Source organism: Acanthisitta chloris, unplaced genomic scaffold, assembly GCF_000695815.1.
Source record: "Acanthisitta chloris isolate BGI_N310 unplaced genomic scaffold, ASM69581v1 scaffold31943, whole genome shotgun sequence".
In the NCBI taxonomy this organism is placed as follows: domain Eukaryota; kingdom Metazoa; phylum Chordata; class Aves; order Passeriformes; family Acanthisittidae; genus Acanthisitta; species Acanthisitta chloris.
This window is the reverse complement of record NW_008664781.1, coordinates 27,095-53,495: the sequence shown is the minus strand read 5'-3', so window position 1 is coordinate 53,495 and position 26,401 is coordinate 27,095. Positions and strand designations below refer to the sequence as shown.

Sequence of the window (26,401 nt, the reverse complement as noted above, 5' to 3'; positions counted from 1 at the left end):
CTACAATGATTTGTAGTATCTACAAAGTTCCTACTCAATCAGTTTGAAAGCTGTGTGAGCCTAAATTAGTAAAATTCCAAACCAGGTGAAACTGAACTGAACCTTCTTGGCTTGTGTGGAAAGGGGTTAGGAGATAACACCCATAATACTATTTATACCCATAACAGCATAGACAACAAAGTGACAGCTGTTCCAGTGCCGTGAGGGCATTTCTTTTACCTGCAAGGTTATATAACACAAAGGCATTGTCTTCTGTGTCTCTGTCTGTTGCTGTGATTTTTCCAACTATGAATCCCACAGGCACATTTTCATTAACACTGAATTCAGTCACTGAATCAAAGACAGGTGGCCAGTCATTAACATCAATGATCTTTATGACCACTGTGCAGTAACCTCTCTTCTTCTCAGGGATTCCATCATCCTCAGCATATATCACAACCTGGAAGTTACACAGTTATTGGCAATGAGATATCATACAAAGAGGCACTTGCATAAGGATTATAAAAATCTTGGTGAATTTTAAAGTACTCTTTCTGCATTCATCTCAAAATGGTAACTGAAAACTTAAGGAGTATTTGGGTCAATTAAAAATGTCTTTCTGTGTAGAACCAACAAGTTAACCAATATTTTTGCTTGAAGCAAAATAAGATCATGAGAACTATCCAGCAGTAGCAATGGCAATAAAGAAAATTAACTGAGAATCATATCTGCAAGATCTCAGTACAGTCCAGATTCAAGCAGACACAGTAGTGAATACATGAGCTGTCACTGTGAAATTTGTTATTAATGTACTGAAGTGAAGCACAGGTGAACAATGAGCTTGAATTTCATTACAGTCCAAAGGCAGTGGCTTGCTTTAATAATGCCTCACATCTTTGGATGCTCACATTCTAAACCATGGCAGAAAATGTTCAAGCAATATCAAGCTAAACAAAAACACAAGTGTCACCTGTTATCCAAGGGAAAGAAAAAGAGTTCTGAATAAAGACTTAAGAAATGTAAAGCAAACCTGATACTCTGTAGGTTCCTCTTCATAATCAAAGGTGGCATTGGAATAAAGAATTCCAGTTGTTTCATTTATCCTGAATTTTAGTCCATGTCCATTAAGAATGCCATATGTTAGGAAACCATTTCTACCTGTATCATTATCCTGAGCTTTCAGCTGGATGATCTGAGTAGCAGTTAAATTCTATGAATGAAGAAAGATAGAGGCTGTCAGAGACTGGTTAGCTGCAATTCCTTGAATTATGTGGAAGGGGGGGAAGTAGCAGATATTGCACCCACTTACAATAGGGTAAACATTTTAAAATCAAAATTACACAACTTGTTCATTATTTGTTTTCTGTAATTTAAAGAAAATAATTATTTTCCTCCCCTCATGTCTCTACCTGTAGCAGCAAACTTCAGGAAGAAATACCACCATGATTTCAAACAGCCCAAAAGTTAACCTCACGCATCTGAGTTGCTGTTATTTCTGTTTAACAGCCTCCACTCTTATGAAACAATGGATGTTCTCACCTTCAAAATCATGTTTCTTTCTGAACACTGGCTAATAATTACTCTTTTCAAAATAAATAATCTAATTTTCCTTTTCAACAATGTTATTTGCATCAAGACTGACAGAACATATTAGTGTTTCACTTGCACAGTCGTTTGAGACCTGATCTGGAGTTACTTGATCCAACAGGACATTCAGCAATTCCTCCTGTGTAAATATTTCACGTGGAAATCAATTTTTTAAGGTTGGGAAATGTGATTCTAGCTCTTCTCCATTAAACTAACAGGGAATGTTAAAAATAGTTGTAATACTTGAACCTATGATTTAGCTCAGTGGTGACAAAGGGGCTACATTTTAAATCAGATGTGGCTGCTAGAGAGAATGTGTGTGCATCAGCTGGGTATCTCAAAGGCAAGGTACATGCTACATAAAATATTAACATGACCAATGTGCTTCTTTTTAACAAGGCAGCCAGCAGATTAAAGTGTGAAAAGTGTTGCTTGAAAATGGAACAGTGAAAAATTGAAGAGTGAAATGTTGAGCTATAGATGCTTTTGCATAATTAAAGGCTGTGCCTTTTGCAGACTACCACAAGGTCTGAAAATCTGACTGAAATCTGGCTTGCTGCTTTCTGCTGCTGATCACTTGGTGTCAGCAACAATCACAACAGATTGTACATGAGCAAGGGGAGAAACATTACTAAATTAGAGACTTTTCCTTTATTTCTTTGCATGAAGCTCCCTTACAAAGGCTGAGTGAGAGTCTGTGAGGTGTCCAGTGCACCCACTAGATTCTGAATGCAGGTGAATGTTCTCTGGGTATAAATGTGCAAAATGGAGGGGGAGTTCTTCCTTCATGGAACCCCTCAGTAGTAAAAGATTCACTTTTTCTTCAATATGTACATACTTGAAGACCATTTCTCTTTGTCTACTGGGATTTTCAGCTTGAAATAAAGCTTGAAACATCATATGGCAGAACAAAATGACAAGCCTGCCCAGCTCCAGGAGGGTTACTTATATACTCACCAAAGGATTATTTTTATTATTATTTTGAAGGTTGATTTTTGCGATCCAGTTTGGATGACATTTTCTTACCTCTTTCAATGTCACTTCTAGTAGAGAGGATGTGAAAACTGGAGGGAAATCATTTTCATCAATAACTTCCACATTCACTTCAACCTCATTGGATATGCTACTAATAGACGAGTCTGTCGCTTGCACTTTGAAAGTCATTGGAAAATCTTCTGGGTTTAAATTTTTTCTTGTTCTTATGATACCAGTGGATGAACTGATAATGAAATAACCTGTTTTAAAAAAAAACACCTAGAAATTATTCTGGTTATGGTTTTATTAGTTAAAACTGAAGATATAACTCATTCAATGCAAACTATACATTATTTATATGAATATTGTATGTTACAGTGTTCTTCAAATAATGATATTCAACACTTTTACAAGAATGTCAGACATATCCAGGGCGGTAATCAAGAAAAAGAAGTAACTCAGAAGATCAGATAGGGATCGAAGGGGAGAAAATCCAATCACCACTCTCCAGTCTAGCTTCAGTTAGCAATTATGACGTTTCTGGTGAAGAGCTGTTCTTAATGAAGAATTTGGCAACTAACTTCAAGGAGGCCACAACATCATACAAAACACTTTACAAACCAGAATAAAATCAGCTATGGGACATGACAGAGCACTGATCCACTTGAACCCACATAAACTTACTCTAGGCATTCCTATTTGTTAAGAAAAGGTTGCCGAGTTAGCATAAAGACTGCTGGTAGAATAACTTTTGGGCATTTTTTCTCCAGTTACTGTAACTTTATGCCTCCTGAGGTACCACCTGATCTTCCTGTAGCAGACAAAGCATACAGCTGGTGCAGCCAGCCCTGTATCACGTGGCTCTGGCTAAACTGCTAGACATTCGATCCTGTGCCCACACCCAATCCACATCCAATTTGTACATCTGGGTTGATACACATCCAGTATTAATGGCTGTGGAACTGAGATAAGAGCAGAAGGATAGAGAGAAGAAACAACCCAAAAGCTCAGTGCTGTGCAGCCCTAGTTGTTTAACACAGCCTCTTCCTGTTATTTCACAAGAGCTTACCCTGTTCATCTCCAGAGACAATACTGTAGCTCACAGGGACCTTATGTGACACACTGATCTGTACAACAAACGTGTCTGGCGGAGCCTTCTCGCTCAGAGGGGGAGGCTGATAGACTTCTTCAGAGAACACTGGGAACGACGTGTCCGCGGGAGCTATCGTCACTGACACCTGCAGAGGAAAGCACAGGGCTTCAGGAGGTGTTTTCAGGTTCAGGAGGCTTCTTTACTGAGGTGTCCAGAACTTGGGCAGTACGAAAAAGCCTAGTATTGCTGTGTGCTGAGTTTGACACATTAACCTTCACTGCTTTCAAGGCATTAGTGTACAACTCCAGCAGCCTCATCAGTTTAGGGTCACCTGCATGCTTTCCTAAATACAGAGAGGAATTCCAGTTCACTGCACACAGCACATTTCAAATTACTTGCCTAGCTAAAGAGCTCTCAGAGAGTTGTACTGATCTGTATTTGCAAGAGATTTTTCCACTGGAGAATGTACTACCAGAGCAGGAGCTTGTAAGAACGGTATTTTAAAATTAAATTAAATAACGGTGACAGGTGGTAAATAAATAATGCCTACTGCTTCACAAAAAGAAAAATAATTTATTTCTAACTGATGCCAGACAGCTCCTGTCCAATCCTCTGAAGAATGGTGGCTTGTAAATCCACATTTAAAAAGTTGTTGAAGATAATTTTCTACCTGTCTTTATCATACAGATTTCTAGTTGCTTTTTGGGGTTGTTTTTTTTTAATTCTGCTGTGATATTTAATGGCAAGACATCACCATCAAGTTACAAGCACTGTGTATTAAAAATATTTCTTTTATCATGTTTACATTTCTCAGTCTTCAGACCAAGAATTTATTTTTTGTTTTATAGGAAAATAAACAGGAACACCTTATCTGCTGTTTATTTATCACATACTTCCACTATATCCCCTCCAACTGCCTTGCACAGAAGTGTCCATTCTAACCTTCCTCCCTCCCTCACAACCTACAGCTTGTCTGTCTTTTCTGAAATGGGATGATCAGAACAATTTTGGGTGGTGTGCCAGCAATTGCTGTAGTAACTTGGTAACTGTTAACTTGTAGCCTGAAACAGAAGTGAGACTGGCGTTCTGATTCCTGTTTTGCATAGTTTTGCCTCAGTGATACTCATTTTGTGGTGTAGTTAAGCTCAGTTTAGAATAAAATAATCTGTGGAATAAACTGTGCAAGCAGACAAGAAGGTAATAATTTTAGTACCTTTACAGATGTTGAAAGAGGAGGCAGACCTGAATCTGTAGCAGTGACATTCAAGGAGTAATACACAGGACTATTCTGTTTGGGTAAATCTCTTGTTAATGTGAGTTTTCCTGTGGTACTGGAAAGACTAAAGAGGCCTTCTGAGTTTCCACCTGAAAGCAGAAAAACAAGTGTCGGAGATGTTCAACAGAACCAGCACAGACAAGTGACTGAATATGTGCGCAGGATTTAAGAGACACAGGTTGAGATCTTAATCTATGAGATGTAGAGCAAGACATCCCCAGCCTCTCTTGATTCTGCCATCACAGAATCATTTGAGCTGCAAGAGCCCTTGTGAGGCATCTAGTCCAACCTCTTGGCTCAAAGAAGAGGGTGAGGAATTAATTCTGGTTACTGATTACTCAAGGCTTTGATCCATCAGGTGCTGAGAACCTCCAAGGACAGCCTCTGTGGGCAGCCTGTTGAGTATCTCACAGAAGACCTTCTACCCCTTATATCCAGTCAGAACCTGTCATTCCAATTTATGACCAGCATTTTTTGTTCTGCTGTCATACAGCTTAGATTAGCATTGTGTATTAGTATCCCAGTAACAAACAGCCACAAGATTTTTTTCTAACATACCTGAAATACTGTAGAAAATGTCTTCATCATAACCCTTGCTTTCATCTCTTGCATTGATATCTACTATCAGTGTGCCAACTGTAGAATTGTCTAGAAGGATCTGGTAATATGAGGGCTTGTCAAACACAGGTCCTTCCTCATTGACGTCTTCCACAGTAACTAAGAAAGAAGGTCCATGAGTGATGAGTTTTGCTAAATGGTTGCAAGCTATTTCTTCAGTTAATACAAACCAGCACAGCTACTCTGAATTGAGTTGGAGCTCCTTCTGTTTAAAACAGATGGCAACCTTGTTTCTGTACTTCAAAATATTTGCCTTTGTGGATTAATCTATTTACTACGGATTAAATTAGTTACTGCTCAAGCAATAATTTCCCACAATGGTAGCACTTGTGCCTAGCATGCTGCCACCTCTGTCTGTCACGAGTATCATCATCGTATTGTTTATTTGGGCTCTCTTCTGTGTCCATATTCATGTAGTATCTCAAGTCTTTGCCTCAGCACTGTGAGACAGGATTGCTTAGTTACATTTGTACATGACTTGGACGATAGGATCATGGTTCACAATTCGTGAAGTTGGCCATACAGCAACATTAACAACACAGAACAAGAAGTAATAGACAATTAATAAATAATAAACTAATACTTCCAGTCATACTGATCAGAAGTAGGGCCAAAAAGCCAAAAGCTAGATTACCAACTTCATAGAAATTTTTATAAGTTTTCTGTGGTAGAGTTACCTGTAATGTTTGCTGTGTCCTGGAGATATGGCTCTCCAGGATTGAAAGCTTTCAGAATAAATGTATACATGGAATGACTTTCATAGTCCAGAGGCTGAAGACTTGAAATATTTCCAGAAAGTTCTCCAACATGAAATGGAGTTGTGTCTCCAGTTATACTGTAATGAACAATGGCATTGTACCCTATATCTTTATCTGTGGCTGTCGCAGTCAAAATCTAAATGAGGAACAAAAACCCAAACCATCAGGTTTAGAGCAGAACAAAGAGAGTGGCAAAACATACATACAAGGCTGGTGTTGAACCTTATAGTGTTTACTGACTGAATTACTCATATGGCCATTAACTGCATTGCTAGAACACTGACACAACATATAGCAGAGCTGACCACAGAGGTGATTCCCTTGAATCCTGTAAACCTTTAGGTCACATCTGCAAGGCTGATATGGAGCCAGAAACAGCTACACTGACATGTTGCCTAGAGAAGCTGTGGATGTCCCAAACCCAGAAGCGTTTAAGGCCAGATTGGATGGAACTCTGAGCAACCTGATCTAGTGGGAGGTGTCCCTGCCCATGGCAGGGGGTTTAAACTAAATGATCTTTAAGGTCCCTTTCAACCCAAACCATTCTGTGGTTCTATGCTTCTAAGGCATAAAAGCTTACGAACGGAGGGATGCTGGATATATGCACAATACCTACAGCATTAAACATCTTTAAAGCATGTTACCCACAGGTCCTCTGAAAACTAAATCCATGCAGTGTGGTATCAGTCCTTAAAACAGGAGGGAAAGGAGAGGCACAAAGAGAGCTTTAGGAAGAGTCAGTGGGACAGGCACTCCAATATCACACAAAACAAACATGCTGTGTGATTTTAGAGGCTCCCCAAAGTAAAAAATTATGTTCACCAATGCACAGTCATCCTAGATTTCTACCCGTTCCAAGTTTACATAAAGAAGGGAACTGCAGAGCAGCCTGTTTATTCTTAATGCCACATACCACGTGTGGAGGCTCATTCTCTTTCACAGTCACAGAGTAGGATTTCTGGGGGAACACTGGTGGGTTGTCATTCACATCTTCTACAGTAATGCTTAGAACTAAGCTTGCGGAGTGTGGTGGTTTGCCAGCATCCATGGCCTGTGAAGAAATCATTTGTCATTAAACACAGCACTACTTTGACATAAACTTACTTTACCAGCTCAATTTTATTCCAAGAATTGTAAAGCTTTGTCACTGCCAGAGCAATTATCCCCCAGTGACATTGCTCTAGCCCTGTACTTGATTTGTTGCCATATGTCTTCCTGCAGTTGGTATCCTCACCCTATCCCATGCTCTGCCTCATTGCATAAACAATTAATCAAAAGCTCAAGCCTGGATGCAGATCAAACATGTCATGTGATCAGCTGTGGCACTCATCAACACAAAACTATGGCATACAGATATGCCTAGTGTGGCATTTAAAAGAATAAGGAAATCCCCTGCATGTTGAGGATTTGAAGTGCCTACAAAGAAAGCTATGAAAAGCAGCCAGTATGTGGCAAATTCATAGTCAGTTTTACACTGCATGAACATCTGCCAGAGAAAATTCTGATCTTCCATACATATACACAATTTCCAATTAATCTTAAAAAGTGTCCACTTTTATTAACTATAAAATTTTCAGAAGACACTTCTCAATATTTAGGATGTTTTCTAAAAATATATTCCGCAAGTTCCCTAACCTGTTAAATTGTTAGCAGTAAAAATATCCTTAAAATATATTTGTACATGATGGGCAGTTCTGGAACACTTCTTTATATGCACAATAATTTATCTGATTAGTAGCAGCAAAAATCAATGAAATCAACTAGAATCAATAGATACCCACATGGATGTTGAATGAAACATTTATTTTTAAGTTAAAAAAAAAGGCATAATCATATTTCAGGTGTTTTTCTAAAAGGTCTGAGGACATGTATTTTGAAACATGATAAAAATAAGGGACAAACAACATGGATTGGCAAACCAGGAAAAGCAGTGCAGCAGTATGGCAGCTCTGTGGTCTAAAGTGGGCTCAGGAATGCTCTGCAGATGTCACAGTAAGCTGTTGTGTGAGCATGACTTTTAAAATCTGGCATTCATGGGTTATTTATTCACTGCTGCCAATTTACACAGCAGAAAACAGAGCTCTGGGTGTAAACCAAAGTACAGTCAAAATTCATTAATGAATTCTAATGGAATTCTGCAAGAGTAAGTGGTTTTCTTGTGATGATTTAGTATTTTCTCATTTTTTGTGTTGAGAATTCTGTGAAAATTTGCCAACTTACTAATATTTTCAATTCATAACTGTCCGTCATTTCTCTGTCCAAGGATTTTTTGGTCATCAGCTTGCCAGTAGAACTGTCAATATGGAACATTCCAGCAAAGTCATCTTGCAGAGAGTAGCTTATAAGTGCATTAACTCCTACATCCCGATCAGTAGCAGAAAATACACCCAAATCTAGACCAGCTGCATTCTCAGGAGCTGATAATTTAGTTTGAATCCATGATGAGTAAACTGGAGGATTGTCATTGATATCATCAACTTTCACAGTTACCTATGTTAAAAAGAAATAAAAGACAAAAAAGAGACAAAAATTTGAGGTGTAGAAACAGTACCCAAAGGAGAATTTTGATTCGTTTTGGTCTATGGAAAAAAACCAAACCAATCAAACAACAAAAACCCCTAAACCGAAAGGGATGCGTAACAATTTCACATCTTTTAGCATTCGAGCACTCTCACAACCTCCGCATTTTTATTTTTTTTTAATTCTCAGCTGCCTGAAGTAAGATAACATATACTCTAATGAGAAGAGGTGAGCAGAACTCATGATCAGGCTTTCTGGCTCCTCTACCCCATGCAGTTGACAGGACTACGCACAGAATCAGTTTTGGTGTTAATCACTTTCTGCTTATGAGCTGTTCTCAGAGGAACTCTCAGGAAGTGATGCAATCTGTGAAGCTGACACGATTTCAAGATTGCAATATCTCCTCGTGGAAAAAAAAGGGAAATTAAATATAAGGCTCTCAAAGCTTCATGCTTGCATAACAGAAGATATTGCTAAAGTCTTAATTTTTTTAAACTATATTTCATATTACATCATAAAAAATAGTTTAAAAGCAATGTTATACCAAAGTAACAGCAGTGTTGGGTGGCACCACAGAATCAACAGCTTCCACCATGATGCTGTACAAGTCACCTTCTTCTCGATCTAGCCTGGTCAGAGCCACAATGTCTCCTTGGTTACTAATGGAGAACTTGCCACGATGAGATTTCAGGGAGTACATTACTTGCACAGCTATGCTTCCAGTCAGAGCCTTCACAGAACCAACTACAGTCCCTGAAGGCTCCTCTTCCAGAATGCTGAATTCATAGCTGGAGCTCTCAAAAGTCAGTCCAAAACTGGTGTCATTGACCAGCAAGTAGAGAGTAACAGAGGCTAATGGGAGAAAACAAATTGAAATAGTGAAGCTGTTGCTAAAATAATCACAATCTGTTCTCTGTTACTTTAAATTTTTTAGGAGCTAGTCGATAAATGACAGAAATGATTATGTAGGAAAGAGGAATAGTAAGAAAAAAATAAATCAATAGTAATAAGGATTAATAGGCAACATGAATCCTGATGCCTTTTACCACCTTAATGATGTTCCAGAATTACCTAATTTCCCCAGTCAGAGGTTGCTTCACTATGACAGGAGAGCAGGGATCACCAACCTGAAGTTAAGGGTATGCGTGTGTATTTTGCACTCCTTAATCTTATGCTAAATTGCTTTGTAGCAAAAGAGAAGGGATATACCTAAAACCAGATAATTTGATTTCTGTTGTTAACACTCATCCTATTTTAAGAAAGTCAGTTGTTTCTCCTGTTCATGATAAATCAAAGTTAACCTCCAAAAAACCCCTAAAAAAGTTCCAGAACGTATTTTGAAAGAGAAATTACAGAAATTCTTTTTGAAAGAGCAGAAACTCCTTTGATGGTTATTTGCCAGTTTCTATTGGTTTAAATGTTTCTAATTCTAAGAAAATAAAGGAAAACAAAGAGAAACACATTACCAATGGTATTTGAATACATCTTTTTAGAGTGGCTACTACTATAAGTCCTGGGTTTTGTACAATAAGTACAACTGCAATAAATAAATAAATGTATTTTTAACTAGGATTACTAAACACCAAATTTTCTGTTAATATGATCAGCTTGGATAAAATCAAAGGTTAAAAAGCAAATATTCATCATTGCTGAAACTTAACATGGATTCTTGCCCTAAATTCAGTTTGACTTGGCAGCAATGGGATTCATTTCAAATTTCAGTGTTTGCAAGGGTTATGTTTATGTGAAAAATAAAAATGGTAAGACATGATTTACCATTTGCTGTAAGCTGGGGATCTCCGTGATCAGTAGCAACAACTATCAGTGTAACAACTGTGTCAGCTGTGATGTGGTCCAAGTTACTGCCAAGGGTGATTTCGCCAGTGTGGCTGTTTATATGGAAGTCATCAGAATGGTTCATGAGGCTGATTAAGGAGAAATCAGGAGAATTCATATTAATGACCTTGGAAGTACCATCTACTTACTGCTAATTCTGTAATGAGCACTCACATTTAAAAGCCTATTTAAAAGCCTATTTAAAAGAACAGGCCTTTTTATTTCCAAGTATGTCTTCTATTAGGCAAAAAAGACAACATTCAGGCCTCCAGTTCACATTACACCCCAAGCCTTTGATCTTCCCATGAGTAGAAGGGAGAGATTGCACTCTCAGCTGCATAGTCAGAAATATAAGAAACGTAGCTGACATTCATCTGAAGGCTGAAGACCTACGAATTCCTAGTGTTCTGTAAACCCTCATAGATAAATATTAATGTGTTTAAGGTGGACTGTCATCTCCTAGTTAAAAATAATCTCTTTCAAGATGGCAGTTTTAAACATCCACAAGTTTACTGCCTCATTCACCTGCCCTTCTCAATCTATATTTTTCATGTCAAGGTATCCTGCTATTTTCTATGATATAGGGCTCATGCAAAAATCTTTCTGCCTTAATTTTTCTATGCATAGTGAATTATGAACTTAGTATTTCTTGAGGTCTTCCTCCCAGCAAACAAAAGATGTGTGAGATGTGAAAGAAGATGTGAAAGAGTCATTCTCAGAGATTCATTTACTTCCTACCCAGAAACTCCAGTGTATTATTCCAAATGGCAGAAATCCAAACAAATCTTGACTCTGGGTTTTTATTACCAAGTTTATCGTTTGGTTGCATTCTCCCTTGTATGATGCAATCATGATTTGATAAGCTCTAAACCACAGAGTTATGACTGTCCTTCCTATGTTCAGAAATCATAACTGATTATAGCACTTATAAAGTATATATGTGCAGCTCTTGTCTTTCTTAAGACCAATAAAAATACATTATGAGAAATAAAAATACCTTTGTTTCTTTCACAGCAGATAATCATTGACGTCACAGAAACTTACCTGTATGAAATGACAGAATTAGTCCCAATGTCAAGGTCAGTAGCAGACACTGACAGCACAGACTCTCCTTCTTTTGCTGTTGCCACATGGACACTTGCTGAGTATTGAGCTTTGGTAAACCGAGGAGGGTTATCATTCACATCCAGTACTTGAATGCTGACATGTGTGAAATTCTGGTATGCAACAGGAGAAAATCAGGATTCAGAAAACACTTTTTGAATGAAAAGAAGGTGCAAATAAAGCAGAACTTCTTCCTCTTTACCTGCCTTTGAGGTACTCCATTGTCAGATGCCACCAACAGCAGCTCATACTTCTCTTTAGCTTCTCTGTCTACAGAGTCAGTAGCCAAAATGGTCCCATCCTAGAGAAGGTAATACAGTTAAATGCAATTTTGATTACTTAAATGCACAAAACTATCATTTTGATAACTCTTGTACACTGAATTCTCAAAAGAGCTGAGAGATTGAAATAATCTGTTCTCCTTTGGACCAAAAGAGTTCACATTCCAAGCAACACCTGACCAGTATCTTAGTTTTTGAATATCAACTACTATTTCCAGACTCCATGGTCATGCTGGTTTTGGTGTGGACTACAATGATTCCTGCCTCCTCTTTCTGCCTCATGGTAAGGACCTAAATATTGATTTCAGCAGATCCAAACCCTTACCTGTTGAATGCTATATGGATTATCCCCATCCTCAGCTGATAAGTAATAAGTAACTCGTGCATTCTCTCCCTCATCCAAATCAGTAGCATTCACATGGCCAACTCTAGTGGGAGCATCCAACAGGTAATCTCCTTCCAGAACCACAAAATTGTATGGCTGCATCTGAAACTCAGGGTTGTTATCATTGACGTCCAGAACAGTGACATGGAACAAGGCACTTGAATTAAGCCCATTCGTTTCATTATCAACTGCCCACACCTGCCAAAGGAAGAAGAAGAAAAAAGGAATTTTAGTTTAGTGCATTGTCATTTTATCCTCTGATAGAGATACATAAAGGTGTTCAAGGGAATGAAGTAAAAATAAGCCAAAGCTACAGAGTCTGTCCCCAGATTTACTTGAAAAGTGAATCCAGTTGTAGTCTCCCTGTCCAGCTCTGTGTCATTCCTTAACATAAGTATTCCAGGCATATCCACAGTAAATATAGTACTGTCGTGAACAAAGTGCCCCTGAGAAAAGCCAGCCTAAAAAAAGAAAACAGTTCATTTAAGATGAAAATTATATTTAAGTGCAAAATCTTAATAATACTAACATATTACATTTTAATATGATTTCTCACTACGTAAGTGAAAGTGCTTTGCCAGGTTTAATAAATGAGATCCTCCACCCTGAGCTATGGGAATAATGGATTTCCATGGCAAACAGGAACTTAGGGTATATGGAAGTCATTGTGGGCTTCTTTCAGTCCTATACATTCCCTCTCCCTAAAGCTCTCCAAGACTAATCCCCATGGTGTGAGGAGCAGCAACACAGCTCAGAGGAGAACTGGGAGAAGCATTTATGCTGCTTTCAAACTGACATGAGCAAGATTATTATAGAAAATCTTTTTGTCCAAAGCAGCTCCCCCATGCCACAGCTACATATGAAATGTACTTATAAGGGGAGAAAGAAACAAAACCTTTTATGAAGCAGACAAATTTTGTGATTTCCTATTAAGTAAGAAACAACTCTATCAGCTTTTAAAACTGCCTTTCTCTGGATCACATATGCAGAGGGAAAGAAGCTTCTCTGATACGGCTAGGAAACTATTTTGTACGAGGTCTGAACTTCCTTGGTTAGGCAGGTTTTATTGCTAGCTCCAGTGAAAGCAAGATAAAGTTTTTGTGACCCAAAACATACTTAGTGGCAACCATTTATGAAATCTCCCTTTGCCCATCTGCTACTACTACCACTTGGTATTAATTGTGTATTATTAATTTGGTATTAAGTGAGATTAATTTGGTACCTACCTCATCCTTGTCAGCAACACTGAATGTGTAGACAGGACTACCCTTCTGAAGGTTCTCGAACACAGATATGTGGTAAGTTGCCTGATTGAATTCTGGTGGGTTATCGTTGACATCTAGTACCTGCACAATCACAACTATTTTACTGCTGAGACTTGGCTGACCTCCATCTGATGCCTCCACTTCTACTTGAAATTGCTTTATGGTTTCATAATCCAGCCTCTGGATCAGGCTGAGCTCGCCTGTGCTCGCATTGACAGAGAACATCAGTGGGGAGGTTGGAGGTTCCTGGCTAACGATTCTGTATGTCACGACGGCGTTGGCCCCAGCATCCAAATCAGTAGCAGATAGGTTCTGCAGTGCACTTCCCAGCACTGCATCTTCAGGGACTGGCACTTCAGGAGAGATACTTGATGAGAAGACAGGATAGTTGTCATTCACATCATCAATGATGACTGTCAAATTGAGAGCTGTTGACTGCACGGGTTGGCCTTGGTCACTGGCAATCACTGTTAAGTTATAAAGGCCTTGTTTTTCTCTGTCCAGTTCCTTTTCCAGCAAAATCAATCCTGAGGTGTCAATATCCATTTTTCCTTCTCCACCCTTCAGAGTATAAACCACTAATCCATTAAAGCCTTCATCCACATCCTTAGCTGACACACTGGTGACACTTGTTCCGGGTGGCTTGTTCTCCAGGATGAAAATGGTGGTGTCGATTGTATCAAACACAGGGCTGTTATCGTTAACATCAGTCACTTGGATAAACACTGTAGCATAGTCAGTAGTACTTCCATCCGACAGGGAAATATTTAGTGTGTAATTTTTCTGTGATTCATAGTCCAGTTTGGTTTTTGTTGAGATGACTCCTTTGTCATCGATGACAAATGCAGCCGATTGTGTCAGCACTTGAAACTTAATTGGGATATCGGGATGTAAATGCTGATACACTACCTGGGTAAGACATAGATTACTATCAATAAATTAATTAAAACAAATAAACCACTGTCTAAAAGAGAATAATGGTTTTAACTGCGTCCAAACTCATTTTATTGTTGATAGTGTGGCTTGATATCAACTTGTGGTTGATATTGTGGCTTGATTTTTTTTACTTCTTTTAATGAATAAAAATTCATGAATAAATGAAAATTTGCAGAGAAACTTTAATAAAAATTCATTAAAAGAACTAAAAATCAAGCCACAATATACACAAAAATACAGCTGGAGAGAACTTTTATTGGAACATCACTAATATAGAGATGTGAATATCTATAATACATAATAAAAATAACAGACTGCACTTTAACCTTTGGTTCTGCCTTTCTTTATATGGAAAAGGTAAAAAATTAACTCAGGAAGTCAATAAATCAAAACACTAAACCACATTATCTACTCACTGCTTTGGTATGAGACCTCCCTTGTGTCTTCAGAAGTGCACCTGGGAAGAAGCTATCAAAGTGCATTCTGGTGACCTGCTTGTCTGAGCATTTTTTTGATCAATATGAAGAGCAAGTTCTAGAGCCTTCTCTGAAAATGCCTTCATGACAGTTCTCCGATGAGAAGTCTCATATCCTGTTCACAGGGGTTTAGATTTATCACCAACAGATGAGGGAATATTGCCTATCCCAGCCTTTGGGCCACTATAGGCTTTGGAGAGTGTCCAAAGGCAACAAAGGACTAAGCATGAAAGTTTACTTTCTCAAGCAGCTCTGGGGTTTATTTTGTTCATGTGGGGGTTTGATTTTGCTCTGTTTTTGTTTGGTTTTAACATTAAATGGTAGCAGATGCTGTTTAAAGGTTTGCAATGGAAGAAATAGCCTTTGTTGTCAGCAAGTTTCACCTGAGGGATATACTCAGTACTATATATGAAGCCTGATATGCAGAAATCACAGTATCTAGTTATCCATAACTCAGGGGGACATGGACATTTAGAGCATATGTATGACAGGATTATCTTATATCTGTCGTGTCCTATACAAGAGGTGGAATAAAGTTGTTCTTACCTGTGCTACTTCAACAGGAGCCACCAGCTCTTCTTCCACAGACACATTATATGTTTTCTGAAGAAACCGTGGTCTGGAATCTCCAACTGCAGAGATTTGTACAGGCACTGATGAACTTCTTGGAATGGTCCCACCTGCAAGCAAAAGGAAACAATTTCCCAGCAGATGCACAAAATACCTACTGCTAAAAACCCCACCAAAACCACTTTTGCACTGTTGATGACTTGGTGTTTTTAATCCTTACTGCTGCTGTTACGGTACTGCCCAAGAGGTCCTAACCAAAATCAAAGGATGGACTGAGGAATCCCTTTTGTACCCATGTTGCCCCCAGTACCCATTTTATCCAGGCAATCATAAATTTGAAGGCACAAAGCTCATATTGACCAAACCATAGAAAAATCATGAGGTTAAAACCACTTTGTATTCTCATGCTTCCAGAAGTGGGATACCATTCCTAGGTTATTTACTTCTGTCCTTATTCAGATCATGAATGTTCACTGAGTTCTCTGCTGCTTTTTTTAAAACAAAGAAACTCTGAATAACTATGGCTAAGGAAGTGCTGCTTGTGATATGCATCCTAAAAATGGGCTTGGCAGTACCAGTTTACCCACATGGATGTGCCAACAAAAATTACTCAGCACATTTTACTTTTCTTTTACTGCTTGTTGGCCAATGAGTGAGTTATAAATTCCTAACTTCTGCCTGAATCTCCGCATTCTATGCTGTGCACCACCAGTCAACCAGTTAAAGGAAGGTGTGAAATATATGTTATTTCACACGTTTCTCCCACAGCCATAGAGAAAACAGTTTTGATATAACACCAACGGCAGGAAGCAGAGTTTTACCAGAGATGCAGCAATTACTTTGGATGAGTAAGACGATATCTGTTCAACAAACAAGAGCAGATAAAAATATTTGGTATTTTTCAAATCAAGCCTGTGGATCCATTTGAACAGCATTCCTTCAAGTAAAAAACAAAACAAACCCAAAACTCAGCACCAGTAACAGCTGTGTTGACCTCTCCTAAAATCTCACCATCGATAGCTGTTATCCACAAGACAAACTCCTTAGGGTCATAGATTTCTGATTTTAAAATGATTTGTCCTGTGGATGCATTCAGTTCAAAATATCCCTCTTCATTGCCACCAGCTAAGATAAAGCTTATCTCTCCATTTATACCATCATCTGGATCAGCAGCAGCAACCTGGAGAAAAAAAAATTAATTATTTTACTCTAATTTCTTGTGCTTGTATGAAGTAACGCAGAATCACTCATTCATGTGCAGTTCACAGAGAAAAGTATTTAGGTAGCAGATAATTAGGAATCAGTTGTGGGGGTTTTTTCCTCTTATTTATAGCAAATAATAGTACTGGATAATTATATAAAATTAGCTAAATATAGCCATATATATATATATAGTAAAATTCAGTTATTCCTTTGACTGTCTACTTCCTATATGATTCCTGAGTTAAACCTCAGTAAGGAAGCTTTCTCTTCCTCTCTTTGTGTGCTGCATACACAGTATTATTCCAGCAGTGAGAGCAAAATCCTGCTCCTGTGGAACTCATGTGAATGGCACCAAGTTTGTATCTCAGAAACTGCATTTCATAGTAATTCCAAAGGCACTGGAGGTAGATTGTTCAAGAGGTTTCACCAGGAGACATTAAATTGATACACCTGGGTATAAGCATTGATAGTGACTCCATATGTATATCAGCTCCTATTTCCTGTTTTATTTAGTTAACTGGTCTTCTATATCACAAAAAGTATATTGTATCTAAAATTATCCACTATTCTTCAGCATTCAGCAGCCTTTCAAAAGAATTTTACCATTATTTCAATTCCTGGACTCTTAACAACATTCAGTTTTCATTAAACACCTCGCAACAACTAAATACGAGAATCTGGTTTTCTGTCTTATATTAATGGAATTCAGAATGGGACACAATATCTAAGATGAAGAATAAAGACACTTTACCATTTGTTCTCTGGTCTGGGATATGATTAGAGCATCCAGGACATTGTGATTAAGGAATATCAATAGGTGGAAGCTTTGAAATGAGAGATGGATTCTGACTCCAGAGGAGTTCAAAAAAGACCCCAATTCAATCAGACTGCTACCCAAGTTTAAGCAAGGACTCATGCATGCATTCAACCAAAAAATGTCACTTTTATGTAGTATTTCTAGTACCTGAAGAATGGCCGTTCCTGAAGTCATGTTGAGAAAAATAACCTGTTCATATGGTGTATTTCTAAAGGTTGGGCTGTTGTCATTTTCATCTAGCAACAATATGTTGATTGCAGAGTGCACCTTGTTGTAAGGTGGTAAATGATCTCTAGCAGTGACCTTGAAAAATGATACAGTGAAATTATTGCATTTGTTCTATGAGTAGTAAGGATGAACAAGAATGACAAGCTAAGTAAATCGTATCACTTGTGGTATTTCCCTCCAGATAGCTTTAACATGAAAGTCTAGATGTGATTCTTCTAGTAAGCTGCTGATCCACACTAGGAAGTGGCTTCTTGCCAGCACAGAGCATGCATCACCTGTTTGCCTCAGGCTGCCTTGGAAAGGAGCAGGCTTAGTTTTAATACCTGTAGGTGAATAGATGGTATTCTCTCCCTATCCAACTGTGTAGAGTTCCTCACAGTTAGGATTCCAGCCTCACTCAGCTGGAAAGGACTGTCATCTGGAGTGAGAATGAGCATTCCCTGGAAGCCTCCCTGCAAACAGAAAGGATATTTGTTATTGAATAGGACAATCACTGAGCTAGGCCCTTACAATGCTTCCTTCTTATTTTTGAGGTGGAGAACATTCAATTTTCTGGTTTAATTGAGGTTACAGTTCCAAAAAGAGGGAGAGGAGCAAACAACATGGAAGAAAAAACAAAGAGGCTGAGGACAACTTGCAGCTTTGTGCCCGTTTTGCACTTAGGTAGTTTCAGATTTGGGACCTTATGCAAACCAGAGGAGTTCCAAAGAGAGCTCAAATTTATTATTTGGCTGCAGTACTCTGCCCCTTAAAGAACTGAAACTGAGTTTGTTTTGCTTAAGTATATTAGGGCATCAGTAAAAATAATTCTATTCACTGTACCTGTAGAATGAAAATGCATTTTATGTTATATTTCAGAAGTGCAGCATTTGTAGCAACCATAACACTTTTTACCTCATCTTTGTCAGTAGCTGTTACTCGAAGAACTTCCATCCCATTTGGGAAATTTTCTACAAGTGAGACATTGTAACTGGGTTGTGACAGTACTGGATCATTGTCATTCACATCTTCAATCGTAACCACAACTATTGCATCAGCTGTTTTGAAAATCTTGTCTTGCTGAGCTGCCTAAAAAACAGAGTTTATAGTTCCAGCTTAATTCAAGGATATGACACAACTGCATATTTTTCAATTAATGAGGTTTTCCTTTATTTTGCCTTTTCCTAGGCAAGATGGAGCCTTGATATCAATTGCCCTTGAACTTGACTATAAGAAATACTATTAACAGCAGCTTGGATTTACTTATTACTTTATGAAATTGAGACTCAGTGTTAACACACTAAAACAATCCCTACCTGAATGCTCACCACTAGATATGGACATATTTCTCTGTCAACTGCAGTCTTTACTTCCAGCTCTCCAGTGTCTGCATTGATTGAAAAGCTGTTGCTGTAGGCTGAGGGGTTCACTGAAAAGCAACAAATTGCAAAGGGTTAGTGAGAATGAACCAGAACAGTAAGTCTGATCTGTCCTTTGTATGACTGTTTTCTTCTCAGCCATAGCAAAAATGAATAGACATTCCAGAAAAAAGGCTTTTGTTTCAAGCACACTGTCCTCAAAACAAGCCTTAGGAAATTCATTCACACTTCAAGGGTCTCAATTAAGCATTTCGTGAGCTTTTGATGATTCCTTCAGAAGGAGAAAGCTCCTGATGGAATTGATTGCTCTAGATGGTCCTGAATAGAAATTCAACTGGCTTACACTTGCAATCAGGAATTGTTTATTGCAGGGAGGTTAAGAACATCTAAACACGTTAGAAATAGTTGGACCCTGCAATAAATAACTGAAATTAAGCTGATTGAGCCCACAAAGCAGCACTGTAGTTAAGGTATATGCAGTTAAGACATCTGAATGTACACTGCATTTCCTTATCATTCTCTTCAATAATACAGACATAAATTAACAAGTGAATATCTAAAAGCTAATAAAGGTTCTTACCCAGTTTGATGCTGTAAACTACTTTTTCATTTATACCTTTGTCTCCATCTCGAGCTAATATGTTCTCTGGGAGAATAGTCAGAGGGCCCGTCTAGAAAACATACACTAACTTGATTAACTTGAAAAAAATACCCATGAACTTAACATTTTTTCATTAGGTAAGTCACAATTTTGATTAAGGAAATCACCAACATGTATTTAATCACTGGGATCCAGAAAAAAAATAAAATCTTTCTTTGCCATATGTGCTTTACAGAGGAAAACTAAGACCAAAACACTTGGCTGGACACAGTTGAGAAACACCAGACTGTGAAGCTGCAGTCACAGATGGAATTTGTGTGAAGAACATGGAATATTTCAGTTCCATTCCTCTCCTGAAAAACAACACAAGTCTATCCTGCATCCCTATGAAAAACAGTAATTTAAAAGATAAAAACATTTTAGAAGAGCTAAAGTTATTCCTTTCAGACAATTGAAGATGAACTTCTAACAAATGGGACACCAAAGGTATAACCATAAAAGTATATGTGTTTTAAAATGTGTTAACATGAAGATAATGACAAAGGGATAATAAGGATAAATAACTATTTTAATTTTAGTGGATTACTCTGATAATACAGTTAGCACAAAGCAAAGCATTCCTCCATCTTAAGCTGCTCAGTGCTGAAGAATCCTTGGAAGAACAGCAGTATGGATAGGGATAACCTCTTTACATTTGGAGCACTCAGTGAAAAGCTTTTACCTTGTTTTCACTGATACTTCCATTGTACACTGACTGAGTGAAATAGGGATTCAATGTATCATAGTCTTGTACATGAATTATCAATGATGCTGTGTCACTCTGGTTTCCAAATTGTTCCTGCATCCCAAGGGAAAGAAGAAAATAAGAAGCACTGTAATGTAAGAGTCATATTTCAGTAGACAACACAGCAGAATATTATTACAAGTATTTTGTAGGGTCTGAGCAGTTTTAACCTGAGAACTTCCATCCTGACAGATTTTTCCATTTCTGGAAATCTGGTTCTAGGAATAAAAGTATCAAAAGGTAGTAGTTCTTAGTTATGATTTGATATCAGGCAGGTAGAATGTAGTAAAAGTACATTTGCTGCAGTTGTACTATTTGCTAGATACCATAATAATAGTAGCAAAACTACTTCATAGTTCTAAAAATAAATTAAAACACATACATATTTAAATATGAAAGACACACCCAAATCCCCTGTTAAGACATAGCAAAAATATAACAGATCCACTAGAATGAATAGGCAAATATGTGTTAGCATAGTGGAGAATAAATATGTAGAATATATATACTTAGAGAAATAGAACACAGAAAGTAACTTGGGCTGGTGTCTGAGAGGAAACTGAAACAATGCCTCAAATATTAAAAACATGCTACATTGTCTGTAGGCTAAACCAAGATTCAGACACAACTTTTATCTTGGGCACTCCCAAAGTTGTAAATTTGCAGAAACTGGGATGTTATAGAAAAGGAACTATCATTGCAGAACCCTTGTGGGTCTCATTCTTTTCATTTATATCATACCTTGGCTTGGACTGTTAAATTGAAAAGGTTGACCTTGTTGTAATCCAATGTTTTATTCACCAGGACATTCCCATCTCCTTCCTTTATATAAAAGTATTCAGAGTTTGGACCCTGTTAAATTAATAAGTCAGATATTTTACATGATTAACAATGAAATTCTTTTCTCTTACCACCTTTATTATTGGACTATTTTTCATAAAGAATCAATTCATAGTTTCCAACAAAGGGCACTCACCCAAAGCCTGTAAGTAAGGATGCTGAATTCAGGTGAAAAATCGTTATCCCTGGCTTCTACTTTTAGAACTGTGGAACCTATTTCAGCTACCTAGAGAAAATAAAAATCATCAAATGCTCAGTCACAAGCCCCTTCTGACAGCTTTCCTAACTTTGGGCAGGAAAGTTCATGGAATCACAGAATGGTTTGGGTTAGAAGGGATCTTTAAGCTCAGCCCCCTGCTATGGGCAGGGACACCTCCCGCTAGCCCAGGTTGCTCAGAGCCCCATCCAACCTGGCCTTGAACTCTGCCAGGGATGGGGCAGCCACAGCTTCTCTGGGCAACCTGTAATAGTGCCTTGCTACCCTCATAGTAAAGAATTTCTTCTGTATAGCTAACCTAAATTTCCCCTGAGTCTGAACCCATTATTCCTTGTCCTATCACTACAGTTCCTGACAAAGAGACCCTCTACAGTTTTATTTTAACTCCTTCAGATCCTGGAAGGTTGCCATGAGATCTCCACACAACTTTCTCTTCTCCAGGCTCAACAGCCCCAACTTTCTCAGCCTGAGGGAGGGAGAGTTGTGCCACCTCCTTAGCAAACCACTTCGTATTGCCATTTTTGGTTGGGTAGCTGAATGTTTGTCCTTTACCCCACAGCCCCAGCTGTCCATGCAGCCCAGCATGGACACCCACAGGAAGGCATAGATAAGGTGCATGTAATTAACTGATATCCATGTGGTTACATGAGAACCTCCCCAAAAAACAATTTAAAAATATCACAAGAAGAAAGTATTACCATTTGCCATAACCCACCTCTGATACTGAAGTGCTATAATTACTCTGTAGAAATTCTGGAGCATTGTCGTTTACATCTTTTACTTGTACATTCCGTTCATTCTCTATCACGTCAATCTCCATAATGGAAGCACAAGACACGTTAGAGATCACAACAGTGAGGCAGCAGCATAGTGTAACATTTTATTTCATCATATAAAATGGGATCCTCAAAGACACAACCCCTCAGTTCTAAAAACTGTAGTGAGGCAGTTAGACTATCATTTCCTATAATGGAGTAAAAGGTTTGTGAAATCCTTTGTTTTGTTTTAACTTTAGGTTTTCTGTGAACAAAAACACTCATTACAATTGGCAGATTGTAACAAATTATCTTCTACAAGGTACTCTGAACTCCCTGCATCATAGCTTTAAATTAAATAGCATTTCAGAAAATAATAATTTGCACTAAACTTAGACCAAAAATATGGTCGTTAAAACATGTTTTTACTTACTGATCCAATCCTCTGGCAAACAATAGTGTACCAGACAAAGTCACTCTAAAAATGAACAAACAAACAAATAAATTATGCAATCTATGAGCTCACGATTGACAAAGATTTTTTATGCCAAAATTATAGAAAATGACTTCTAGTACTTGAATCCTCAAGTGTGCTGTACCAAAATACTCTGCTTGTAATATATAGCAAAGTAGTTCAAGTTTCAAAGTTTATTTGACTGCCTTTCATCTGCTATCCACCTACCCAGACTAGCTGACCATTCTCCCTGACAGAAAGTTGACGGAGAATAGGGGAACATGTGCAAGAAGCAGAAAAAGTGTTTTAATCCAGCTGGAAAATATCCAAACGAAAATGCAAATGAAAATGTCCTAAGTAAATTTTCAACAATTAGAATCCTTGATTCTAACAGTGGGTTTTAAAACATATCTGGTTCAATTCTGTCAAGTCCAGTGCTGCTCTGAAATGGCAGTGTATAAAATACCAATCCACTACTACTCTGAAATAGTACTTTTATAGTAAATTGTCTCTGCTTACTCTGCAGTACTACACCATTTTCATATTTAGAGCCAACTTCAGCCAGAATAAACATTGATACTGCTTTCTAAATTCTTCCTAGTCCTACAGAGCAAGAATGGCCTAGGAAGAAGGATCCATCCTTTTGTGCATCAACAGCAGAGGCAAATGGATTTATTCATGTGTGAAGTTAAGTGCTTGTATAAATATTCATATGATTAAGGATTACCTTCTGCCAAATTATAGCTGCTCAATCTCACTTTGATGAAATAACTCATGTTACTGAGAGCTGAGTTGTAAGACAAGTGACATCTTTCAGAACTGCATATTTACAGCTTTCATTACAATACATGATTAGGAAAAAGCCTGACTGCCAGATGCCAGAAAGTTCACAGTTACAGGAAACTAAAGACATTTAACAGCTATAACTGAGAGGTAAATACTGAATTCTATTCTGACAAGTCACCTATTTGAAAAACCAACCTATGTTGTGAGAGAACAAACAATTCAAATGCATTGTCTTAGTGCTACTTTTTTTCACCTGTCAAGAAAACCTAATCCTAGGCTATATAGGCAGGAAAAATAATACCTTAAGAGCCTCAACATCCAGTGCCTTAAGAGTCTTCACTGTTGCACTGCTAGATCCAAAATTATGAAACAAGTCACCTATTTGAAAAACCAACCTATGTTGTGAGAGAACAAACAATTCAAATGCATTGTCTTAGTGCTACTTTTTTTCACCTGTCAAGAAAACCTAATCCTAGGCTATATAGGCAGGAAAAATAATACCTTAAGAGCCTCAACATCCAGTGCCTTAAGAGTCTTCACTGTTGCACTGCTAGATCCAAAATTATGAAGCCACGATTTGTAGGGAACAGCAGTGGTTTTAATGTCAGGTTTGCATCGGGTGGGATACCTGTAATCCATTCTATATCACCTGTAAGAGAAAGTGTAACAAGTTATATTGCTTGATGGAGAAGAAATCCATAGGTTCATTCCATGTGTATTGACAAGTGGTTACCTTGGGTTCCATTTTATATTATTTTGGCATTTTCAGCAAAACTATAAGATCTGTTGAAGTTCCTCTAAGGACTGGACAGGTGTATTGATATGTTTTTTGGCCCTTCCTTTAATCTGTTACTGTTTGCACAGAACACAAAATGCTGCAACCTTTGAATCAATCTGAACCTGATTTTATACAGCCATGCATTTAGGAACTATTCTCCTGAAAAATCTGAAGACTTGTTATTTGTAATTATCAGGATTCCTGTCAGACTGACTGTCATTTCAGTAGTGAGAGTACAACTTGCCTGGTTAAACACCAAATCTGTGTTTGAAAGTGTGTTTGAAATGTGTCTTTTTAAACTAACCAGTGTGGCAACTTTAGTAAAGTTCCCTTACTCATGTTAACAATATATTTGTGTTTATGCAATCATACTTATCTTCTCATGGAACACATTATCTGGATTGCACACCCATAATCCCTCCTCCCCCTTAAAATCCCTCCTGAACACCTCAAATGTTTTTCATGATTTTTAGGAAATTTGCTAGCTGTGTTTCTTTATTCCTTCATTGTTTTTGTACTCCATCATACTAAATAAAGCTAGTAAACCCGTTCTATAACAGTCCCATCTCTAATCTCCACATACAGACTTATCTTCTTGGTCTCCAAGTGTCTAAAGGAATACAACTTTGTCTTCTTCCAACAACAAGGAGTGTCTAGAATGCTGGTACTCACAGCCCAAAGACACTGGCTTTAATTGCATATGAGGAGAAAGCCAAGTCAGCTGACAGTGAGCACAAAACCACTGGGCTGTGATCAGGGGCACAGCAGTGTATGGTATCACACTGCTGTGTGCAGGGTTGGAATTGCTGGAAGAAAATATTCTAGGAAAACAAAATCTATCTTTGTCTGCTGATAGGCTGTGTAATTCTCCATCCAGAGTTGGATACATTCAGACAAGATATATCAAGCATCTGCCTAGGAAATAATATTTCTTCCAGCAGAGAGAGAACAACAAAAGTACTAGGAAAAACTGAAGCTGGTTGTCCTTATTGCTTATTCATCAGAGATGTCAGCAGGTTCATTCAGATATCTAACATACACAAAGGCCCAGAATTCCTGCTAGATACTTAAAAATTAAATGGAATCAATGTGAAAGGTAATTGTTTTCATTTCTATCTCCATGCAAGAGGGAGATACAGGAGTGATGCTCTTACAGCTCTGAAAGAAATGTTTCAACAGTGACTGGAAAAAAACCCCACGTTGCTGTGGATTCTAACTGTTTCCATATGTGGCTGAAAGCCAGAAGCAGGAAAGATTGCCTGTGGATTGTCAGCATGGGCCTGACATATGCTATCATGAGGTCCTAAGGGCTATGGCCATAACCTTAGGCTTTGCCTTGTGAGCTTGTTAGGGAACTCAAATCCTGACTTGGGCAAGGTGAAGCAGGAACATCAAATTTTCTGTACTTGTTTCCTTTCCCATTGCCTCCTCTGTCTTTTCAGATCCTTGGATCATAGAATTTTGGGGTTTATATTCATTTATCCTACTAGGCAATATGTCATGTAGGCAGCTGCTGCATCCAGCCTCTATCCAGATTATTTCAAATCAATTAATAATACAGATTATAAAATTACTATGTGAGCATTAAAGAAGCAAATTGGGCAATTCCAGGCTAGAATCCTGATTTTACCTTCATATTCATCCGAAAAGCCTGACAGCAGGAGTCGGTTGGGTGTTGCATCACAGTTTATAGTTGTGTTTTCTGAAAAGAAAAGGAAATGTCATGTACAAAGGACACAGAGGAACAATTTCCACAAACAGTACAAGGTAAACAAGGTTATGCCATGTAAAACCAGCTGCACACAACAGTTCAAATCAAGCTGAAAGACATTTATCATGGTGGCAACCTCAACATAATTTTCAGGGTTTAAAACAGCATTACATGGAGTAGGCTTGGATGCAATCTAAGGGTTTACTGCCT

General features: G+C 38.1%; 1 protein-coding gene across 1 annotated transcript in view; it reads right to left on the bottom strand.

The window, feature by feature from the left end:
• Positions 1-24,341, bottom strand: part of LOC103799195 (protocadherin Fat 4-like) — a 33,858-nt gene extending 9,517 nt beyond the window's left edge. The window contains exons 1-29 of the mRNA XM_009071499.1: positions 24,204-24,341; positions 22,896-22,940; positions 22,423-22,521; positions 21,627-21,716; positions 21,392-21,502; positions 20,588-20,704; positions 19,846-19,936; positions 19,203-19,315; positions 18,802-18,975; positions 18,231-18,359; positions 17,827-17,982; positions 16,671-16,839; positions 15,636-15,769; positions 13,639-14,586; positions 12,748-12,873; positions 12,353-12,610; positions 11,949-12,047; positions 11,687-11,859; positions 10,583-10,731; positions 9,351-9,658; positions 8,507-8,776; positions 7,200-7,337; positions 6,206-6,422; positions 5,469-5,627; positions 4,848-4,999; positions 3,611-3,779; positions 2,593-2,801; positions 1,010-1,189; positions 220-439 (exon numbers count right to left, since the gene is read on the bottom strand). Coding sequence (XP_009069747.1) covers positions 220-439; positions 1,010-1,189; positions 2,593-2,801; positions 3,611-3,779; positions 4,848-4,999; positions 5,469-5,627; positions 6,206-6,422; positions 7,200-7,337; positions 8,507-8,776; positions 9,351-9,658; positions 10,583-10,731; positions 11,687-11,859; positions 11,949-12,047; positions 12,353-12,610; positions 12,748-12,873; positions 13,639-14,586; positions 15,636-15,769; positions 16,671-16,839; positions 17,827-17,982; positions 18,231-18,359; positions 18,802-18,975; positions 19,203-19,315; positions 19,846-19,936; positions 20,588-20,704; positions 21,392-21,502; positions 21,627-21,716; positions 22,423-22,521; positions 22,896-22,940; positions 24,204-24,341 — 5,341 coding nt within the window. The remainder of the gene's footprint in view (positions 1-219; positions 440-1,009; positions 1,190-2,592; positions 2,802-3,610; positions 3,780-4,847; positions 5,000-5,468; positions 5,628-6,205; positions 6,423-7,199; positions 7,338-8,506; positions 8,777-9,350; positions 9,659-10,582; positions 10,732-11,686; positions 11,860-11,948; positions 12,048-12,352; positions 12,611-12,747; positions 12,874-13,638; positions 14,587-15,635; positions 15,770-16,670; positions 16,840-17,826; positions 17,983-18,230; positions 18,360-18,801; positions 18,976-19,202; positions 19,316-19,845; positions 19,937-20,587; positions 20,705-21,391; positions 21,503-21,626; positions 21,717-22,422; positions 22,522-22,895; positions 22,941-24,203) is intronic.
• Between the last annotated feature and the right edge of the window lie 2,060 nt (positions 24,342-26,401).